This window comes from Eptesicus fuscus, chromosome 18 (genome assembly GCF_027574615.1).
Source record: "Eptesicus fuscus isolate TK198812 chromosome 18, DD_ASM_mEF_20220401, whole genome shotgun sequence".
In the NCBI taxonomy this organism is placed as follows: domain Eukaryota; kingdom Metazoa; phylum Chordata; class Mammalia; order Chiroptera; family Vespertilionidae; genus Eptesicus; species Eptesicus fuscus.
Window position 1 is genome coordinate 37,456,204 of NC_072490.1, and position 18,486 is coordinate 37,474,689.

At 39.5% G+C, this 18,486-nt stretch overlaps 1 protein-coding gene across 4 annotated transcripts in view; it reads right to left on the reverse strand.

The window, feature by feature from the left end:
• THUMPD3 (THUMP domain containing 3) overlaps window positions 1-11,366 on the reverse strand; it is a 23,971-nt gene extending 12,605 nt beyond the window's left edge. For 2 of the 4 annotated variants that reach the window (XM_054729704.1, XM_054729701.1), the window contains exons 1-4: window positions 10,492-11,217; window positions 9,518-9,793; window positions 7,885-7,962; window positions 959-1,432 (exon numbers count right to left, since the gene is read on the reverse strand). In XM_054729704.1, coding sequence (XP_054585679.1) covers window positions 959-1,432; window positions 7,885-7,962; window positions 9,518-9,793; window positions 10,492-10,575 — 912 coding nt within the window. In that variant the 5' untranslated portion in view covers window positions 10,576-11,217. Of the gene's footprint in view, window positions 1-958; window positions 1,433-7,884; window positions 7,963-9,517; window positions 9,794-10,491; window positions 11,218-11,277 lie in introns of those variants that run through there. The other 2 variants (XM_054729702.1, XM_054729703.1) reach the window with 2 other exon arrangements.
• Window positions 11,367-18,486: the final 7,120 nt, after the last annotated feature.

The following is an 18,486-nucleotide window of genomic DNA, read 5'->3' on the forward strand; positions in this document are numbered from 1 at the left end:
CTCTAAAAAAATAATCAACTGATCCCCAGAATATGTTGTCAGTTTGGCTGAAATAAACTTATAAAAATTCTCTAGCCCTAACCAGTTTGGCTCAGTGGATAGAGCGTCAGCCTGCAGACTGAAAGGTCCTGGGTTCGATTCCGGTCAAGGGCATGTACCTTGGTTGCGGGCACATCCCGTGGGAGGTGTGCAGGAGGCAGGTGATCGATGTTTCTCTCTCATCGATGTTTCTGACTCTCTCTCCCTCTCCCTTCCTCTCTGTAAAAATCAATAAAATATATTAAAAAAACAAATAAATAAAAATAAAAATTCTCTAGCCCTGGCCAGTGTGGCTCAGTTGGTTGGAGCATCGTCCTGTGCACCAAAAGGTGGCAGGTTTGATTCCTGGAAAGGGCACATACCCAAGTTGTGGGCTCAACCCCTGGTGGGGCTTATGCAGCAGCAACTGCTTGATGTTCCTTTGTCCTTCTTTCCCTTTCTCTCCCTTCCTCTCTCTAGAATCAATAAAGAAAAAATATATTAAAAAATTTTTTTCTCTAAAACAAAGATACTCTAGTTGAATTTTATAATCTGAAAGTCCATGTAATGTTGTACAAAGTACTAGATTAGAAATTAGAACACTCAAGTCTTAATAGTTCTCATCTATTGACCTCATAGTATATACCAGGAATTACACCAAACACTTAAATATATTATCTAATTTAACCTTCAGGACACACTTAGAGGTATATACTACTACTGGCTCTATTTGAAAACAGGCTGAGAGAGAATATTTTGTCCAGTTACACAGTACAAAATCTAAATTTGGATCTAGATCAGTCTCCATAGCCCATTCTCTTATTAGCTACACACTATTAGTTCTGTGGCCTGTTTAATCATGCATAGATTAAGTTAGTCTGAAAATTCTACAAATCTATAATGGCATTCTTGAATCATCATAATCAGAGCCTGTACCTACCTCCACATCAAAGTTGGTCATGTCAGCCTTCCACTTAAAATAATCTTGAACAGCACCCCCAAAATCTCTTGCAGCCTCATTTGAGGAAAAGCAATGTTTCTCTCCTGCCCTGTTGCATGTGACTCTAAACTTGAGCACTTCGGGATCAGTGTCTTCTTTTAAGCTCTCATCAGTCTCATTTTTGCAAGATGCCAAAACATCACCTACTAATGTTGATATCTCTTCTTTGATGGCTGGCTTTTCATAGTAGTCTAAAATATGTGAATCTAAGGAATTATTAGACAACTCTTTTTTGACATCTCTCTCCTCTCTTTTGTCTCGTCCATTATCAATCTTCTCTTTACTTAAATTCTGATTTAACTTTTTGCGCTTTATTTTTTTCTTCTTGAAACTGGTGTTAATTTTCCATACTTTTAAAGGGTCTGACCATGGAAGCTTCCCAGCCAATTCTTCAAAATCCTTTAGGACTTTTTCCTAGAAGGGACAGAGGATAAAATCCATTAATTTTTCACCACTTTAATTAGACAAATAAACTCCTACTCTGCCTGCAGATGACATTAATCATTATGTTAAGGGTGGTAGGGGTGCAAAACAAGAGTCAATAAAATAATGGTTGTAATTGAGGAAATAAAAATCTCATTGAAAATTAAGACATATACAAATTAAATCACTAAAGAAGAATACAAGACAGACTAATAGATCGTAAGTTGAGCTTCAAGATTAAAATATAAGCAATAAGAAACTATTAACAGTGGTTACCTCCAGAGAGGGGAAGTGGGTGGATGAAAGAAAAAGAGGGCAACCTACCTCTCTCTCACTAATTACCTTTTGAATTTTGTGCTGTGTATACCTACTAAATTTTTGTTCATCCTCACCAAATCAAATCCATTGATTTTTAGAGTGGGAGGGAAAGAAGGAGGGAGGGAGGGAGGGCTAGAGAAACATTGATGTGAGAGAGACACATCCATTGGATGCCTCCCACACTTGCTCCCGACCAGGGCGGGGGATCAAACCTATAACCCAAGTACATGCCCTTGACCGGGAATTGAACTTGAGACCCTTCCATGTGAGGACTGATGCTCCAACCACCAAGACAAACCAGCCAGGACCATTATTAACTATTTTTTAAAAGAAAAAAATTTTGAGCAGTTAAAAATTTATCTATGCAATTTCTAAATAGTATCTAAACTCATCTTTTGAAAGAGTAAATCTGATTGTGCCTCTCCCTAGCTTAGAGTCTGTCAATAGCTTCCCAATGCACATAAAAAAATCGAAATTCTTCAAGAAGCCCAACATAATCTCACTCCTGCCTACTTCTCATACATCACTTCAGGATCATTCTCTCCCTTACTTCCTCTGCTTGGAAGTTATTTGGTTCACATGGTCTCTGAACTGCTGGCTTTCTTCTCATTATTTAATAGCATTTCCTCTGAGAGACCTGCTCTACTAACATTAGTCCTCTCAAGTCTTCTCTTTCATTTTATTTTCTTTACAGAGCTTAGGATTATCTAAAGTTACTAGGTTTATATATTGTTCACTGTGAGAGTGAACCAGGGATCTTTTGTGTCAAAGAAAGGAGCTCGCTGCCATCTTAGGTCCCGCCATTTTGATATGACCTTCAGATTCTCAGGGGTCCACCATCTTAGGCTCCATCTTACCCCTCCCCTTCCTCTGAATTAGCCAATCGCACAATAATGGAAACCCAAGCTCTGAGCCCTGACCAATCAAGTCAGAACTCAGAGTGAAAGGCAGGGCAAACCCGAATCAGGAAATAAAACCCTGAAGGGATTTCCCATTTGGTGTGCTTTGCCCAAGATTTCCAGCTGGCAGCAGGACCCTTCTGCAGGAGTAAATTTGCCTTGCCAATCCAGTTTCAGTATTTGTCTCATTCCTGCCACATTGTTGAAAGCATTTCTAACATTCACTACCAAAGTTCCTCCCAGAAATAAGTGCAGGGTGGGAAGGACTTTACCTGTCTTGACCATTGCTATAAGCCACACACATAGAAAAGTGCTCGATATACAAAAGGTATTCAATAAATAGCTGTTGGATAACATGTGATTAAATGTTAAAATGGGTGGTACAGAGCTGTCTAATTCAGCAGCCATCAGTCATATGTAGCCAATACTTAAATGATTTAAAATTTAAAATTCAGTCACATTAGCCACATTTCACACACTGGTGGCCAGTGGCTATCATGTTGGACAGCATAGACACAGAACATTTCCATTACAAAGCTCTACTGCAGAGTGCTGGTGGACAGTACTTGTCATAGAAGATCAAAGCAGAACGAAATCAATGCTGGCTGATGGAACTAAAACTTGAAATGGAAGGGAGTGAAAGCTTTGATACTACTTGAAACCTGATAAAATAATGGTAAATTTCAGGTTTGGCAGATCTAATTCCATTTACAAATAATTTTCCTATAAAGGGCATCTAGGTTTAACATGGTGGAATAATACTGGTACAGTCCCTTTCTTTCTTCAGAAACCATTGTAAAAGAAAAAACAACAGTAATACCAAATCTATCTTAATAGAATCTGCATGATATCCATAACCTTGAACCACAACATGGAAATTCTAACATAAGAATTCCCAAGTGCAGTGAAGGTCAAACAGGTACAGTAAGACATAGAGGAAGAATGCCTATAGATCTCAGATAAAGGGTAGACCAGTCTGCATAGTAGTAGCAAATAAACTCTTCTTGGGAACAGCAGGGAAGAAGTATGTGCACTGGACTCTGTACCAAGAAGAAGCAGGGGAAAGAAATGGAGACTGAACAAGGAACCTCAAAGACAAGTTCTATTCGCTGAAAGCAGTCCATTGTTAAGGCAGAATTGGGAACAGTACTCTATGTAGTAAATAAACCTGAAGCTGCTGATCTCTTTAGGCTAGGAAGAAGTAATAGTTAAAAGAACTAATTTAATGGTGTGGAAATTATATCTCGCCAGGCCAATGTGGCTCAGTGGTTGGGCATCGACCTATGAACCAGGAGGTCACAGTTCAATTCCAGGTCAGAGCATATGCCTGGGTTATGGGCTCAGTCTCTAGCAGGCAGTGTGCAGGAGACAGCCAATCAATTATTCTCTCTCATCACTGATGTTCCTATCTCTCACTCCCTCTCCCTTCCTCTCTGAAATATAAATATATTTAAAAAAAAGCATATCTCAGTAAAGCTATTTTTTTTAAAAAAGAAGAGAACTCATTCATCCACAGCCCTTTGTCAGAAGAAACTTCATAGTAAACCAGAGGGATTTCTTGCTGACCTGGTGTTAACAGTTTCTGGCTTCTCCCAGGAGAACCTCCTCTAAATAGCAGGTCCAAGAGGAACTCCCTCATTCAAAGATGAGCAATTATCAATGCTATCAGCACAAGGTTTACAGGAACATAAAAAGAAAAAAGGAGGAAAGGAACAGAAAAACAAATAGATTAAAACAAAAAACAACTACCAGAAAGACAATGCCAAAGAGCAGCTGAAAGCTATAATCAAACATATTGACATAGCATCAAAAAATGTAACGAGGCTATACGAGTACCTTTGAAAAAAAGAAGAGCTCAAGGCAGAGATAGACAAGCAGAAAGAGGGATGAGCCACCAGAAGAAGAAACAGGAGCTTGTAGAGTTCAAAGAGAAATAACTCACAGATGCTAGCCTTTAAAAAAAAGTCTAAATTCATGACATCATCTGAATACTTAAAAATACCCATTAAAATGCTTAAACTAACAGGCTTTTCATAAGACAAGGTAAAGTATAATGCTACAAAGAATAAAATTGATGGTCAACAGAATAAAAGCTAGAAGCAAATGTTTAAAAGCAATGTTTTACTGGCACATGTTGCAACTAAAGTCCACAAAATGAAGGGTTTAACAATTTTTCATGGTCACAAACAACAGAAGTTACCCATGCACAGATCTGAAAATCTACTTTAATACTTGCTGATCTTCACTAGCAACCTCTTTGGTACTTAACTTACAAAGCAACCCAGAAAAGCTGGCTCACATAGAATCATTACATAATATCAGATTTACCACCAATTAGAGATCAAAAACACCAAAATAATACAAACTCTAAGATGGAAAAAAACAGGAATTGAGAGAATACAGTCAAACCTCGTTTCTCGAGCATTTCTCATCTCTAACAATTTAGTTCTCGACTAAGTTGTTCTCAGAAAAAAATGATTTTACTGTTGACCAAAACTTCAGTTTTCGACCTAACAACCCTTTCATGTGGATACCTCAGCATGACAAAAGTCTTCCAGGCAATCCTTTTGTTTCTGGCGATTAGCAAAATTTTAAAACGTAGAGGCCATCAAGAGTGCTAATGTTGCTAAGGGTGTGAAAGTGCTCACAAAACAGCAATCTCAGGCAATTGAATAGGTAGAAAAACTGTTGTTGATTAGATAAAGGAAAAGCAGTTAGCCAGTGATAGCATTTTGGAGGCAGCAGTATGTGAAAAATTCCTTTAAGGCTAGTAGGAAGGAGGTGGTTCGATAAATTTAAGAAGTGTTTATTTATAGATTAAACAGTACATTAGGCATGTACTGAATATAAGAAAGGTTGAAGCAGAGAATCATTTTGGGGTCTGGAATGGATTAATTCAATTTACATTATTTCTAATAGGAAAAAATGATTCCATTTTCAAACAAATTGTTTCTTGAACAGCCTTCTGGAATTAAGTTTGAGAAACGAGGTTCCACTGTCTTAATAGGGCCCACCAAGTTAGAAGAATTAAAATTTTTTTTTAAACTTCTAGTTTTTTAAATTCCTGCTAACATTTATTTGTGGCTATTAACATTTTGAAATACTTAGCGGCAAAAATGTTTAGTAGCCTGCCTATCGTTTACTTGTTTCACAGATAACGATTCAGTTGGCAATGACTATCAGAAGTCTAAAGTGATATTGATATAATACTAGTGTTGAAAGTTACATTTTTTATTATTACAACTTTTATCTATTTTCAATCTGAATTATTTTAGGTTTGAATTTTTTCTAGGCTGTGGGTTCATACCACTTTGGGGTTTTTTGTGTGTGTATTTTTTTTTTTAATTCTCACCCCAGGATATATATATATATTTTTTAATATATTTTATTGATTTTTTTACAGAGAGGAAGAGAGAGGGATAGAGAGCTAGAAACATCGATGAGAGAGAAACATCGACCAGCTGCCTCCTGCATACCTCCTACCGGGGATGTGCCCGCAACCAATGTACATGCCCTTGACCGGAATGGAACCTGGGACCTTTCAGTCCGCAGGCGCCCTATCCACTGAGCCAAACCGGTTTCGGCAGGATATTTTTTTAAATTGATTTTTAGAGAGAGAGGAAGGGAAAGAGAGAGAGAAAGAAAGAGAAACATCAATGTGAGAGAAACATTGTATCAGTTGCCTCCCGCCCTGACCGGGAATCAAACCTGCAATCTTTGGTGTATGGGATGACGCTCAAATTAACTGAGCCACCCAGCCAGGGCTGATTGGTTTTTGAATGATATTTTAGAAATCAACCTGTTGCCAATAAATAAAAATTAGAGAATTAAGCACCATATCATAGTTTTTAAAAACAGGTTATTTCTCATATAGGCAATAAAACTAATGGAAAAAAGTTTTCAAGCCTTTGATTCTGGAAACCTGACCAAAAAGCAATATGGAAAAATACTAAAGCCTTTCTGAGGTCTATTTTCAACCTTCAGCTTAGGCAGCCTCTCAATATTTACGAATCAGATGCTAAATACAAGTTGGAGACAAAGCTGTTGTCCTAACAACTGAAGGATTATTTGGATAGTACTTTGGCTTTATTTCAAAAACTAAACTTAGAGAAAAAAGCCAGGCAAAAGCCCAATGGTGAGGGAACGTGTTATTTGTAGATGATACAAACTGTCACTTGCTCCTTGGTTCACAGGCGGGAAGCAATTCTATTTGAAACCATATATATCAGCAAAGCTAATCTAAGGTATATATCTTTTGTAACAAAATCAAACAAAAAAAAAGAAAGTCAAACAATTTATTTCTTATAAATTTTGATGTCTTCAATATTGATTTTTATATTTTCTTATTCTTTCATCTTTTAAAAAAATAAGGTATAATTGACACATACATTTTAGTTTCGGGTGTACAATATCTGTATATATTGAGAAATGATCATCATAGTGAGTCTAGTTAACATCTGCTACCATACACAGTTACAAAATATTTTTTCCTGTGATGAGAACTTTTTTTTTAAAATATATTTTATTGATTTTTTTACAGAGAGGAAGATAGAGGGATAGAGAGTTAGAAACATCAATGAGAGAGAAACATCCATCAGCTGCCTCTTGCACACCCCCTACTGGGGATGTGCCCGCAACCAAGGTACATGCCCTTGACCGGAATCGAACCTCGGACCCTTGAGTCCGCAGGCCGACGCTCTATCCACTGAGCCAAACTGGTCTCGGCTGTGATGAGAACTTTTAAGATCTACTCTTAGCAACTTGCAAATATGCTATGTAGTAGTATTAACTATAGTTGCCATGTTTTAAATTGCATCCCAATTACTTATTTTATTCCTAGCAGTTTGTACCTTTTTGACCCCCTCCACTCATTTTGCCCATTCTCCACCTCCTCCAATACTGATTTTTAGAAACAATTTTTGGGCCCTGGCCAAACAGTCAGTTGGTTAGAATGCCATCCCAATACGTCAAGGTTGAGGGTTTGATCCCCAGTCAGGGCATATACAAGAATCAACCAATGATTCTTTCTCAAATCAATAAAAGTTTTAGAAACAACTTTTGGGATGGACTGTCAACAAATCTCTGGATTTTCTTGTAAAAACTTTCCCAGTATTCTATATGATAAAATCAGCAGTAATGCTAAAGAATAGAATATGAAAATTAGAAATAATCTTTTGGGGGATGATGGCTGAATATCAGCTACCATGTTTGGTTGGGATAGCTCACCTTTGTTTCTTTGAACTGGAAATCTTTAAGCTCCTGAACAACCACAAATAAATTATCAACTGATCTCAGACGATGAACCTGGTGAGGAAAAAAATGTCAGAAACAAATTTCTGAGAAAGCTTTTGAATCACACAAACTATTGACATTTAAATATAAAAATGATGTACAAAGACTTTAAAGCACCTAATACAGCAATCCCTTCTCATCTGTGGTCAACCACTGTCTGAAAATATTACATGGAAAATTCTAGAAATAAAGAATTCTTGTTTTAAATTGTACACTGTTCTGAGTAGCTTGATGAAATCTCATGCTGTCCCATCTAAGACATGAATCATCCCTTTGTCCAGTGTATCCAGAGTATATATGCTAACCACCCATTAGTCACTTAGTAGCCATGTCATGGTATAGTGCTTGTGTTCAAGTATCCATTATTTTACTTAAGAATGGCCCAGAAGTACAAGAGTGGTGATGCTAGCAATTTGAATATGCCCAAGAGAAGCAGTAAAGTGTTTCCTTTAAGTGAAAAGGTGAAAGTTCTTGACTGAATAAGGAAAGGAAAAACTGTATGCTGAGGTTGCTTATATGGCAAAAATCAGTCTTATATCCATGAAATCACCTAATTCATAAATTAAACTTTGTCATAAGTATGTATATGTAGGAAAAAACATAGTATATATAGGATTCTGGGGATTTTGGAATGTCTCTCCATGGATTTGGAGTGAGGGTCTACTGTGCCTATAATTTGTATTTAAATTTTTTTCCATTTCCCCAGTCTCCCATCTTTTTGGTTATCTAACATTTTCTATTCCTCTAAAGAAAAGGAAGGAGGACAGAAGAAAGAATAGAAGCTTAGTGTGTTATTCGAGCAATACAGGTTTGGGGAATAAGGGAAATACAAAGACAGTCAAGAGGAGCTTTATCATATTTCTCATAGCTCTCTGGGGTACACTGTATATTGGGGTTAAGAGCATAGGGCTTGAGCTCCAGTTCTATGATTACTAGCTGAGCAACCCTGGGCAGATTACTTATTATTAAGCCTAATGACTAATGAGGATAATAATGCCTATCTTCACAAAGCTATTGAGGTTATTAGTTAAAATACTGGATGGAAAATACCTGCTTACCAATTCATCCCACACATTTGGGGGTGTGGGGTTTCTACTATATGCTAGACACTAAGAGCTTGGGAAGACTTTAAAAAAAAAAAAAAAAGACAATCCCTGTCCTCATGTTGCTTAAGTGGTAATGAGATATAGCTTAGCTGTTTTATTCTAATGGGATGGCAGTTTCTGACCTTCACTTCTCACCTGCAGTGATTCCTAATTACTTTTGAGCAAGTATTTTTTTAATAGATTAAAAAAAAATCTCCTTTTATGCTTCACCCCCAAAATCTAAACTTCAGCTAGATGCTAAAGTAAATAAATTCAAAGATGTGTAGCAGATATCCAGAATTCCTTCAGGTACGTGAAATTCTTCTGGTGAATTCATCCTCAGGAAATATTAGGATCACTTCTAAAAATATAACAAACCTACCAGTCAAACTTATAAATCAGTACCCAATACAAAATACAATAGGCAATACCCATAACATTATCTATTTAGAAAACTATTTTAAATATTGCTTCATTCAAACCTGAGCCAAACTTTCCACTGAAATGTCAAAATATATCTTGCCCCGATCTTTGCTGATTTTGCATGGTGACCTCAATTTCTCTCTCACTTCATCTGCAGCTGCTTGCTCAAAACCAGTAGGTACAGTGGCTCCAATAGTGACTCGAAGATGCTCGGAATCACTTCTGGGGACACTTTCTGTCACGTGTATACCCCTCTGCTTCTCATGAAGGTTCACATGCAAAAGTTGGTTAGTGGCTTCTTGAACATCAGACATGTTGGCAGTGCTTCCAAGATTCTTCAAAAGCAGTACAGAAAAGAAAAAAAAATAATCTCCAAACATTACCACCTCATATATCAACTATAAGTAAAAACATCTGCTTTGGAGGGCTAGAAGAACAAGGCAACACAACTGATACAGCCATATTCACCTGAATCAGTATTCACTGAAGATAAAAGGAACGAATAACATGGGCATAGATGTAAAATACGTTATTAAATAAGCAATATAGATACTATGGAAAAAAAAAGAAGAAAGACAAATAAAAGAATTTTCACAGCACACAATGTTTGGTTTGGGATCATCTATGTTGATAATAGCCACCTCATAACTACAATAGTTAACACTCCAAAAACAGAGGCACTAGAGCACATTCAAATACATTCTGCATCTTGTCCTTTTTTAGACAGCAATTAAGAACATGGGAACTGGAAATCTCAGACATAGATTTGACTTCTTGCCCTCACCATTCATAGGTTGAATGACATAAAACACGTTTATTTTCCTATGCCTCAATTTCCTCACCTGCAAAATGGGAATTAAAGAATACCTTCCCTCTAAGTTGGGAGACGTAAGTGAGAATAGCATACTTCCAGGCCCATAATTAAAACTTGCTAATAGGATATCTATCTTCCTCCTGTGAAGAAGATAGTGATTCATGCGTTTAAAAATGATTAACTTTATTGATTACAAATATTTTAATGCCTATTACTGACCAGGCTCCGGAATCCATGACTGGGCATCAAGAGAGATCTGTGAAATATCTGAAATAGTAAACCAAATTCCCGGTACCTGAGCATGGGTGGGGCTGGGGTTAGAGAGGTGGGAAGTGGAGATCAATAGCTCTCACCAGATTTTTTAAGGTTTTGCAACCTAGAAGTAGGCACCGAGTACCTAAACTGTCCTTGTTCCGTACACGGTCAAGCGACAGTATCTAATACTAATAAAAGTCAATTCCTGCCCTTAATGAGCTCACAATCACTGTGAATAAGAGCTCCAGCTTCTACAGGAGGCTAGCACGGCCTGGTTGAGCGCCAACCAATGAACCAGGAGGTCACGACATTTGTCCGGGTTGCCGCTCGATCCACGATCCATCGTGCAGGAGGCAGCTGATCAATGATTCTCTGTCATGGATGTTTCTATCTCTCCCTCCCTCTCCCTTTCTCTCTGAAATCTATTTAAAAAAAATTAAAAAGCTGATTGATTAAATAAATAAATGAGATCCAAGTCCGTAAAAGGACATATCCTGTCCAAGGTCAGAGGGCCAACCAGTGGCTCAGGCTGGAATGGAAACCGCGTCTCCGGACGCCCACCCGCAGGGCCCTCGTTACAGGAATCGCGAGAGGCGGTAAAGGACAAGAAGAGACAGGGAGAAGGGCTCCACAATGACACCAGGCTGAAGTCCGGCCCGGCATTGCCCCAAGTATCAAGACCAAGGTCGCCCCGCCCTCCCAAGGGTTAGCGATTCCCCACCCAGCCACTCCCACCCGCCGCCCGTTTACCGGCTCGCAGCGCAGACCCTTCCGGCTCCCGCACGCCGCCGACTCAACGTGCTCAGGTCACGCAGCCGGAAGCCGACGCTCGACAACCCCGGAAACGGAAGTCAGGCGGCGCTGTCAAAGCGGCTCCGAGCTGGGGCGGGCGCCGGCGCAAGGTTGTGGAAAGAGGGACATGCGCATAAAGGTCTGTGCTCGGTGGCGGCTAATATGGAGTGTTCCATTCTTGCATTTGGGGACAGCATGGTCCGCACGCTGAACCTGTGGAACTGCGGGCCGCGTCGCGTCATGTAATGGCTAGCATTTATAGAGTGCTTATCCGTCCCAAGCACTGAGTAAGTGCTCACAGGCGTCATTTGTTCCGACAACTACCCGATGTGGCCGTTCCCGTTTTAAAGCAGGAGAAACTTCGTCTTTAAAGGAGGTTAAACATCGTGACTAAAATGTCAGGCACAGCACTTTCCAGGCAGAGCTGGGATTTGAATTTGGATGATGTGACCAGAATTCTTGCTGTTAATATCTGAGTTAGTGTTGCTCAAATAAGTCCCTGAGTTATATACAGTAGTCTTCCTCCGCCCGCCCCTCCTCCTACACCCGCACACTTACTCGTGGTTTTGTTTTCCACTGTTTTAGTTATCCTTGGCCGACGCTGGTCTGACAACATTATATTGAAAATTCCGGGAATAATAAGTTTTAAGTTGCACCCTTTTCTGAGTAGCAACTTGTGCTATCCTGCCCCGACTTGCCCAGGATATGAAGCATTCCTTTGTCCAAGATAGCCACACACTACATACAATCATGAGACATTTTGAGAGAGACCACATTCACATAATTTTTGTTACAGTATATTGCCATATATATATATATATATATATACATATATATATATAAAAACATATATATATGTTTTTATTGATTTTAGAGAGAGAGGGAGAGAGAGGAACATTTATGAGAAAGATACATTGATCTTTTGCCTCTTGCACCCTCCCCTACTGGGGAGCGAGCCTGAAACCCTGGTATGTGCCCTGACTGGGTATGTGCCCTGACCTGGAATGGAACTGATGACCTTTTGGTGCTTGGGAGGATGCAAAATGCATACCAGCCAGGGTATATTGTTATATTTTACTATTGCTTATTGCTAATCTCTTACTATGCCTAATGAAAAAATTAAACTTTATCAAGGTATATATGCATAGGAAAATACATAGTATATGTAGGATTTGGTGCTGTCTGTGGTTTCAGGCAAATACTGGGGTCTTGGGACATATCCTCTGCAGAAATTGGGGTACTACTATATCGCCTTTACTATCTTTGCCCAATTGTGCTATTATTTAATATACTTTTTAAAATGTATTTTTAACAAGCTATTTTAGAAGGAACCCTTAAAACTCAACAACAGAAAGATAACACAATTTAAAAATGAATGAATGCTTAAATATGTCTCCAAAGAATATACTAGTACACAGATGGCCAATAATCACATGAAAAGATAGTCAGCATCACTAGCCATTAGGAAAATGCAAATGAAAACCACAATGAAGTACCTGTTTGAGTAGCTAAATTTCTTGAAAAACGTGCATTTCCAAGTTAGTTCTAGTGAGGATGTGGAGTGATGGAACATTTATGCATTGCTGGTGGGAATGCTTTTAAAAATTGTAAAGCCACTTTGGGAAACAGATTAGCCTTTCTCAAAAAGTTAAGCGTGGATTGCCATATGAACCAGCATTTCTACTCAGGTGTGTATACTCAAGAGAATTGAAAATAGATGTTCAAGCAAATACTTGTACAGGAATGTGTCTAACAGTATTTTTATAGCCCCAAAGTGGAAACAACTTAAATATCCATAAGCAAATGTGATCTATCCATGCAATGGAATGTTATCTATTTATGTAAAAGCCTAAGCGACCAGCCAACTGGCCAGTAGCTATGACATGCACTGACCACAAGGGGGTAGACACTCAGGCATGGAAACATGGAAATTGATGAATCTCAGAGGGAAGAGGGGAGGGGAGAGGCAGGAAGAGAGTAACTAAAGATCTTATATGCATACTAGAGGCCCGGTGCAGGAATCCCTCGGCCTGGCCTGCACCCTTTCACAATACAGGGCCCCTCGGGGGATGTTGGAACCCCGGTGCACTAAATAAGACCTTCTTGACAAAATAAGAGGGATTAAAACGAGAATCTTCAAGATTCTCTTCACCTGATTTAGTGTTATTTCAATATGTTTTTTTATTGATTTTTAGAGAAAGAGGAAGGGAAAAGGATAGAGAGATAGAAACATCAATGAGTGAGAGACATGGATTGGCTGCCTCCTGCATCCTCCCTACTGGGGATTGAGACCGAAACCCAGCATGTGACTGGGAATCAAACTGCGACCTCCTGGTTCATAGGCCAATGTTCAACCACTGAGCCACACTGGCCGGGCTGATTCAGTGTTATTTATTGCACACCTTTGTACTACTTAAAATCATCTTCATAAACAAGTCTCACACTTGGGGAAACATTGTTCTAAAGACACATTATCTACCAGTAGTATCACATTAGATCTGTTATTTAGCAGAATTTATTGATTAACTCTGGAAACAGCCCAAGTGCTCATCAGTAGATGACCGGATAAAAAAGTAGTGGTATATTGACATAGTGGAATACTATGTAGCTGTAAAAGGGAAGCATGGATGGATCTGGGGATTATTATGCTAAGCAAAATAAGCCAGACAGAGAAAGATGAATACCATATGATCTCACTTATGTATGGAATCTAATGAACAAAATAAACTGACGAACAAAATAGAACCAGAGGTGTGGATACGTGGAACAGATTGACAGTGGTCAGGGGGAGGAGAGTAGTAGGAGGGACCTGAGTGAAAGGTGAAAAGATTAGCCAAAGAGCATATATGGATAGCCCAGGAATACAGACAACAGTGTGGTGATGGCCAGAGGGAGTGGGGCTGGGGCTGGGTGGAGGTTGGTCAAGGAAGAGGTGGGGAAATGAGTGACATCTGTAATAGTGTCAACATTAATTTTTAAAAATATTTTTTTATTGATTTCAGAGAGGGAGAGAGAGATAGAAACATCAATGAGGAGAGAGAATCATTGATCAGCTGCCCCCTGCACGCCCCACACTGGGGATCAAGCCCACAACCCAGGCATATGCCCTGACTGATAATTGAACCTCAACCTCCTGGTCCACAAGTCGATGCTCAATCACTGAGACACCCGGGCAGGCCCTAATTTGTTTTTAATTGGCAGTAGTGTTATATAAACAAGCAAAGAATTGAATTTGATAATTCCTGTCAGCTATAGTGACACAAATGAGGAACTAGTCAGTGGTAGTTGTTCCCATGAACCCAGGTAATCTATTTTACCCTCATCCTTTTTTATTCTTGCCTATTCTTTTTTTTTTTTTTAATATATTTTTATAGATTTCAGAGAGGAAGGAAGGAGAGAGAGATCGAAACATCAATGATGAGAAAGAATCATCAATCGGCTGCCTCCTGCATGGCCCCCACTGGGGACCGAACCCACAACCTGGGCATGTGTCCTTGACCAGAATCAAACCTGAGACCCTTCAGTCCACAGGCCGACACTCTATCCACTGAGCCAAACCAGCCAGGGCTCCTTGCCTATTCTTTTTTTAAATATATTTTATTGATTTTTTACAGAGAGGAAGGGAGAGGGAGAGAGAGTTAGAAACATTGATGAGAGAGAAACATCGATCAGCTGCCTCCTGCACACCCGCCACTGGGGATGTGCCCACAACCAAGGTATGTGCCCTTGACCGGAATCGAACCTGGGACCCTTGAGTCCGCAGGCCGACGCTCTATCCACTGAGCCAAACCGGGCAAAGTCATGGTTAGAAAGTCCAACAGTACAGCCATTCCTTAGCCCTCCCTCTTCCTGTGCTCTTCTATAGAGGTAAGGATTATTAACCATTTCTGCCTTTTGTTCACGTGGGGATTTCCTCCCCGTCTCTAAATAACATGCTTGTAGTGCTATTTCTTGCTCTTTTAATTTTAAGGATTATTTACAGTCTATGTTACTTGAGATTTAGCCTAGGCCCTATAACATCCCCATTGTCCTATTTCTCTTTCCCTTCTCCCATTGAAGTTATAACCCAGTATAATTTATTCCTCTCAAAAAAATAAAATATATTAAACATTTTCTAGTTTTATCACTCTGGACAGCATCTCTTGACCCTCCCACACTTTAAGATGAGGGTTTTATCAGCACTCCTGGCCATTCTTTTATCTTTCCTCCCTTCTTCGTACCTCCCAATCTATTTTGTTAAAAGAGCATTCCACTTGGCAGGTTGGATTTCTGTGAGGATGTAATTGAAACAAGGGATGCCCCTACATCTGCTTCTCCCTCAAAAAGCTACTCAAATTCCATCTGTTCCAAGAAAACCTTTTGGGACCTCATTGGGAAATGAGAGATGTGTCTACAATCCTAGTAAAGAAATGATAGCCTAAGAGTCCATGAACTCTTAACTCAATCAACCTTTGGCCTATTGGGAGTTAACAACTAGAAGGGAGAACAATCAGCTTTGGCCTTGCCCTAAACAAGCTGAGGTTTATTTACTTTTCCCATGCCCTTTCAAGCCAAAGGTTATAAAACTGCTTTAGTAATGTAACTCCTGTGAGAGCTCTCCCATGGAATTAGTGACATCACAACGAATTTTCAAGAGGATGTACATGAAATTTATTGTCCACCTTGAACTTCATGTGGATAGTTGATTTAAAAGCAACTTACTCATTTTGAAAGGAACTGTTACCTTGAGTGTAACTGAGATTGCCAGGAGGGGAGAAGGAAGTGAGCTGAGGAGTGAAACATCCCTGCCACCTAGTGGTTACTCATTCTGAAACACTGTAGTTCTTCCAAAGCACAGACAAGCAAAAATGAATTGAGTTAGTACAGGAAACATCTAGACAATGTCCTGGAACCGGGAAACTCCCATTCCCTCCTCCCATGTTAGAAAGGGATGTTAGTGAACCTTTTGTAAATAGACCAAACAAGGTGTTCATGGGATTAGTCTCTGAGAGCTGCTCTCCCTTTGTGTAATCAGAAGAATTAACAGAGCACTGACAAAGGGAGAATGTTGTAGGTGAACAAGGACAGCCACCAGATCTCTAGCAACAAGTAGCAACTCCAGAAGGAAGCAGGAAGGGCAACAAACGAGCAAAGAGAGACCACTGTGAGGCAGGACCCTCAGTAGTGCTCAGTGCAGCAGTAGCATGGGTCCAGAAGCAAAGCAGAACCAGAAGCAAGGCCAGCAGGGACAATGATGATTAAGTCACATAGACTCAGGATCATTGGTTAGAAACAGCCCTGAAAAACCATGGTCTTGGGACTGCAGTACTGCTTGATTGAAGGTAAACGAATCAGGATACATAATTAACATTTATGGAGCACATACTCTATCCAGGCAGTGCTTTACCTGCATTATTTCTTAATAGTCCTGTGGGGTAAATATTATGAGCCCTATTCTACAGATGATGAACTTGAAGCTAACTAGCCCAAAGTCACAGAGCTAATAAGATTTGAGCCAAGATTGTAACAAGGTGGTTTGACCCCAGGCTCTGAGCTCTTAACTATAGTACTTTCCTGTTTCCTTCAGGAAGAGGGAATAGGAGGTTCAACCACTCTAACTCTACGGACCCTCATATTGAGGATGGTTGTGAATTGGAACTTTAATGTGATTAAGATCTGGTCCTACTTGCAGGAGGTTATTTAACATTTTAGGAATGACCTTAATTGTAAAACAAGGATAAAATGGAGACTATTAAGTTGCTAATGGAGACTGTTGAAGATTCACTGAGATAATGTATAGTGTCATTAATGTATAGATAATGTATATTTGCTTGCCAACATTTTTTCTCATCCTTTTTAAGTATAAGAGGTGGACTCTCTTTCCCCTAGAACCTGGGCTGGGCTTATGGCTTCCTTTGACAATTCAGTAATATGGCAAATGTGTCGTTGGCCAGTTCCAAGCCTAGGTCTTAAGTGGCTTGGCAACTTCCATTTTTTCTCTCTTGGACCACTAGTGCCAGTATAAAGAAGCCCAGCCTAGACTCTTACATCGTAAGAGACCACATGGAGAAAGGCAGCAGGGAGCCAGTGATCTAGCTGAGCTCATCATCTGAATGCAGCTGCAGGAGGGAGCCTAGCAAGACCAGAACCCACAGAATAACAAAAAAATAAATAATTACTGTTAAAATACCAAGTTTTGAGATAGCTTGTTATGCAGCAAATAGAAAGCCCTCAATAAATGGTATTATAATTGGTGCTGGTGAGGGATTCAGCTAAATACATGGGTGATCTTTTCTTAGGTCACTGATAGCTTCCCCCTTTTCACTGGAATAGGCTGGGAGAAATGAGGCTTATATGAACAGATGTTACAAATGTGTCTTGTCTTTTTATTAAAAGAGAATATTGCTGGATATCAACTCAAAAAGATTTTGTTAACATTTCAAATTGCCATATACACTGAGTGACCAGATTATTATGATCTCTGAACGAATAATAATCTGGCCACTGAGTGTATATCCTATCTAATAAAAGGCTAATATGCAAATTGTCCTTTAGGTCAGGAGTTCGACCAGCAGGCAGGCCCGTCAACCACCCATATCCCCTCGCCCTGGTCAGGTTGGCCGGACCCCACCCATGCACGAATTCATGTACCAGGCCTCTAAACACACACACACACACACACACGCACACACACACACACACACACACTGAGTGGCCAGATTATTATGCATTCAGAGATCATAATAATCTGGCCACTCAGTGTACATTTGAAATAATATAGAAGCATATTTCTTCAAACATTTACAATTCAGACTTTTCAGTAACTTGGTTATGGTGGGACCTTCCAAAGCCTTTATATTGGAGGATTTGAGGCCTCAACAGAGACTTATCCTTTTACTCTAGCATGCCAAAGCCCAGAGAAAGACACTTTAATTTTCACTTCCTTTATGTCCTCTTTCCTAAATCCTCTTTTTTTCTGTCCATATATATATATATCCTTTCCCTTCTCACCATGCCTTTTCTGTCTCTTCTCCTTATTGTGATGATTAAATAAGATCTTTCCTACTGAAATGTAAACGCCTGGAAGGAAGAGATGTTTCATCTGTTCTCTAAGGAACATTCTTTGCTTAGAACAGTGCCTGGTACACAGAAGATATGCAATGAATGTGTGTTGAATGAATTAAATAA